The following is a 5,109-nucleotide window of genomic DNA, read 5'->3' as shown; positions in this document are numbered from 1 at the left end:
TGAACCAAACCCCAAAGTTCCTCCACATCCTTCCATTAGGACACCTCCCTGTATGGGTGCTCGGTGGGGTAGGGCCCAGTGTACAGGTCTCAGGGACACCTAACCTAGAGCTTCAGCAACGTCCATGAGATGCTGGACTTGGTGACAATATCAGGAATGCTGCTTGGATCACAGCATCCCAGAATCAGAGATTGAAGGGATCCTTAGGCCTTCAGTGGCTGCCTGGGCCTGGAAGAAGCTTAGTCCAGAGCAGAGTTGGCCTCAACCTAAGAGGTGACTTCATGATCTACTTAACAAAATCAGCGTTGGTTGATTTCTTGAAGTCATCTCCCAGGCATTGACACAGCAAGCACCTTGAGGATGAAGCTGCGTGGTTGCTGGGGCCCTGGGGACGTGCCAAGGGAGAGGGAGTGCTGGGTGTCCACTGGGAACAGTATGATCAGCCTGCCCACTTCTGCTAACAACCCACTCTGCAGTAATCTAGACCTGAAACCTTGAGTGTCTGATGGGAAGCCCTACATTTACATACTGAAATTACAGGAATTTAGATAATTTTCATTTATAACTTTAATGGATTTTGTACTTCAGAGTAAAGCAGTTTAACAAATGTAGGAGAATATCTATACATAAATATCTGCTATAGACTAGCTGTTCAAATCTAAGCCATGTGTTACCTATTATTTATTTTTTGTACTGTATTTATTATAATGTTTTAATTTATCTTATTGTTTATTTTTTAATTTACTTTAGTTTTTATACTAGTGTATTTTTTTATAAAGAGGAAAGTAGGACACTGGATTATTTTATGAATGGATAATCTTTTCTAAGCATATTGCTTATACCTGGTATAGTTTCCTACTTAAGGTACCAGAGTAAGGCTTCCACTAAAGACATGTGCAGTGCCAGAAACTGTTAATCTAATTATCCTTTGCTTTCACATTCATCCTACAGTGAGATTTATGTAGCTTGATCCTCAGCCTTTCATTGACCTGAGTGCACAATAAGCTCTCAGAGGCTTCTCTAGGCCAAGAAGCTAATAACAAGCCACAGGGCCATTCACTTTGAGATCCTGGTCCAGAATGGCCTGGATTTTTGTTGGGACAGGCAGTTTGATGGGATTACATCTCTCCAAAGTGCCTTAGGCCAGATACCACAGACCACGAGTGTCCAGAATTAGTTTGGCAAATCAAAGTACCCATCCTCATCTGCTTGCCTGTGAATGCTCACCATATTCTGGGTATCACAGCAACACAAAGACTAAATAATACTGTGCTACCTACACCTGAACTGAGAAAGACAACAAGAGCAAGGACCTCCGGGGTGAGAACATCTCCAACCCTTCCTGCTTCCCAGGGGATCTGAAGTGCTTCCATTTGTTTACCCCACTGCACAGCAAGGCTTGTGATTTGTAAATCAAGAGGCAAACAAACCTTTTCAACAGTTCTAACACATCTGACACTACTATCTTCTGGACTTTAAAACACACCACAAAAAGGAAACTACTTTGTTCATGTTTCTCTCTCTCCACCAAACACACACTGTAGTGTTATTCCTCCTGCCCCGCTACCAGCAAGTGACCATGGACCTTCTGCAACTGATTTATAAATTGTTCATGACACTAACCACACAAATTCACACAGATGAAAAAAAAACAAACAATGCAGCAGCTTAAAATTAAACATCAAAAATAAAGACTGCCTGCCTTAATTAAAATACTTGGTTACTGGCTTAGGGAAGCAACCACTCTAACACCACAGGAAGAGAGGGAGTTGGGACCGACAGAACATGCAGGCTCCCTGCAAGGAGCAGCGAGCAAGTCCGAGGGAAGGGTAGTCCACTGAGCCAGAGCTTCACCTGATTTACACGGATTGTGGGATAAGCACTGGACCATACACAACATGCAGAAAACACACCACGTTATGCTGGAATGCTGCTGGTTCTGAACTGCCACGGAAGCGTCTTCAGAAAATGTCTAAACGCAGGGAGCACACACAACCTCCCAGAAGCAGCCAGGGGTACTTTACTTCACAACTTAGGCCACGAGCTCCTCAAGGAAAAGGCCAGAAAAAAAAACGAGTCCAAGTGGCAAAAGTGACCTAAAGATTTGCTTAAAATCTCAGCACACCGTTCATGCTGCCCTGATTCCTCTCCTGCTCTTGCACAGCACCAGAAACCTACACGCCCAGCGAGGCACCGCTCCCCTGAACAAACCAGCAGGGCCCGAGTGTGTCCACCAAAAATAAGGTTTTTTTAAAAAAAGCAGCAATACAGAGAAAATTGAGAGAGATCCAGCTCACCTTGAAGTCCATTTCCATTTGCACTGGTGCAAGATGGTGGAGGAGAGGCTTGGGGCCTGACAACAGGAGCAAAGGCGCTCTTTTGTTTCACTGCAGAGATGACATTGGCAGGTGAGAATGAGAAAATGCCGTGTGTACTGCTACAGTTTGAAGGGAGGGTGACGGAAGAGGCTGCCATGGTAGGGCTTGACGGCACTACTGCAATAAAGCAAAAATAATCAGGACTCAGATTGAGGTTTTCACGGCAAACACGGAAAAAGAGAGTGCTAGGGCCTTGCCTCTTAAGGTGTATATATATATATACATAATATATAAAAAAAAAAATATATAAAAAAAAAATGAAATGCCTTGGCTTGGCCACTCTCTGGATAACAGGCAAACTCTTTTGTGTTGGACTTTTGTTACGAATTGTGCAGTCCAATTTCTCTTTTTATTATTATTATTAATTTTTTCTATCTGAGATTGCATTATGGCACAAACAGATCAATTTATTATATTCATTTTTATGTCCAGCCTCCAGAGTCACCCCTCCTTTTATCCAGTAGCTCACAATATAGGAAATCAAAACAATGCAAGTATTGGATTTCGTAGTAAATATGAATCTATATGATGATGCGTTACCAAAAATAGACACTTACTGCCATAAGGAGAGTTAGCTGAGGAGCCATTAAGAAATCCAGGGGAACCTGGTACACCTAGATTGGGCATGCCGGCATTGCCATATCCATTCATGCTATTGCTGACTGTGTTGTAATTGGACTGCTGAGGAGTACTGCTGGGAACATATCCTCGCGGGGAAACACTGCTTGTGTTGCGACTGTAACCTACTGTGTTAGAAACCCCCCCACCCCAAAAAAATCATGTTATTTTATCATGTAGACTTAGGGCTGGGGGGTTTCCTCATGCAGCATATATTACACAGGTTGAATTGATTGCACAGCTTTGCTCTACGTTGTCTCTCGCTGCCCTATCAACTCTTGCAGTTGGAGATAACCTTATCACGCCAACCCTACTTAAATCATCTGCGAGCACTCTATGTTGTCTCTCCTCTTGGCACAGACAGCCAACAAAGCTCTCTTCGATCCAGCTGTGTCAGGTGCCTGCACATTTGTCTTTAGGAGCAATTATCAACAGGCTCGAGTCCCGCTTTGCACCAACACACTGAGTGAACTTTCAGCCTCTCCAGACCTTCAAAATGCCAAAGCTGACAAGAAAAAACTTTTTTGTTGCAGTGATTTACTTTTAAAAGGCTGTTTTGGGGTCTTCGTTTTATGATTGATATTTTTATATTATCAATAAGCTCGTAAGGAGTAGCCATCAGTGGAATTTGAGATCAAGTACAGAATTTTGTAAGGCATATTAGCTTGGAAATGCATTAAAAGACAATCTTTGTAGAAGAAGAAACACAGCAGAATCAGGATTTTAAATGATTTGTTCCTATCTGAGCAATCAATTTAATAATTATGTTGCAAGCAAAAAATATGGGTTTGAACATATCTAATAATCCTGTTTCCCTCCTTTCATTAGTATCAAAATTAATTTTAAATGCAATAGGCTACATGCATTTTCAATTACAACAGGTAAATTAAATCAAGTATTACTTTTATTAGTAACATATATGTCACACATGCCTATAAACAAAGTATTTTAAAATCACAGGCATCAAATTAGATTTATCTGTGTAAATATTCCAAAACCAGGCAGAGATACCTAGACATAATTATTTTATAATAAACATACACGTATATTTACTGTGAATACTAACGAGCTTTCTACACTTTGCCTGTATCTTTTTCCCCACTGCTTTGTCATAACAGCAAACGAAAAGAACAGGAAGAATTAAATATTATGAGAAAGTTAAAAGACAGCATTTCATTACAGGATCAGACAGGTGACCACGGGGAGGAAAAAAAAAAGAGGTAGAACACAGGTAACATCAGCTCCTATCAACAGGCCCTGGCCAAAAAGCAGTCAACACCATGAAGGATTAACTCTTGAAATCCCACCTACCTTGGTCGTTGGCTTGTGATGTTTCGGAGACATTGACGGCGAGCTGGCTGCTGAAGGAGTTCACCCCCATCATGCCAGTGTGAGCAGGAGTGTTGGCGAGGGTGGGGATCTGGTTGTGGTTGCGCGGCACGCTGTACAGCGCCTCCGCGATGTCGGCCGCTCGTTTCAGGATGATTTCCTAGGGAGGCAGAGAAATAAACACGCAGAACTGAGACACCGGTTCTGGAGGCAAACAGCCCGTGTTGGGGGTAACGTTAAAATTTACAGGAGGAATTGGTGTGGGATTGTAGGGGGGTGGGGAGTGTGCTGCTTGTTTCTGCTGAATTTTAATGTATTTAAAGCTTGTAGTAAGAACGTATGGCTCACTGATTTCTGTGATGGTGCTTCTACTGACGTTCTCTTGTGACAAGGTAAGCTTAATATGTGCTATGAAGGATATTGATAGGAAACTGGTATTGGTTACACATGATTAAAATGAACTGCTAGAAGAGGGAAGAAAAATAGGGAGAAAACAACCTTTGAAATTAGCTTATTTTTCTGATGTTATTGTGGGAATCGAGAATTCAGCATCCATTTAATGGTGGTAGAATGTCAATGATTAACTCTTGACTTGTTAGAAAGTTTGTTTCCTTGCAATCAGTTTGTAAAAAAACTTCAACCATTCTGTAAAGCAGTTCAGAATCTACTTTCAGTGTTCATGCTTTTCATCTGAACCGTCTGGTTCCCCTCCTGCATGTCGGAGCGCTGAGCAATTTCACATCAAGACAGTAAGAATAAAGAAATAAGAAACTGACACAAATAT

The 5,109-nt window shown here is 41.8% G+C and overlaps 1 protein-coding gene across 1 annotated transcript in view; it reads right to left on the bottom strand.

Moving 5' to 3' along the window:
- EBF3 (early B-cell factor 3) overlaps positions 1-5,109 on the bottom strand; it is a 139,594-nt gene that overhangs the window by 5,276 nt on the left and 129,209 nt on the right. Inside the window, exons 12-14 of the mRNA XM_009998279.1 lie at positions 4,308-4,485; positions 2,936-3,124; positions 2,298-2,387 (exon numbers count right to left, since the gene is read on the bottom strand). Of these exons, the coding sequence (XP_009996581.1) occupies positions 2,298-2,387; positions 2,936-3,124; positions 4,308-4,485 (457 nt within the window). The remainder of the gene's footprint in view (positions 1-2,297; positions 2,388-2,935; positions 3,125-4,307; positions 4,486-5,109) is intronic.

Source organism: Chaetura pelagica, unplaced genomic scaffold (genome assembly GCF_000747805.2).
Source record: "Chaetura pelagica isolate M959 unplaced genomic scaffold, ChaPel_1.0 scaffold365, whole genome shotgun sequence".
NCBI classification, from domain to species: domain Eukaryota; kingdom Metazoa; phylum Chordata; class Aves; order Apodiformes; family Apodidae; genus Chaetura; species Chaetura pelagica.
This window is presented reverse-complemented; position numbering and strand designations above follow the sequence as displayed.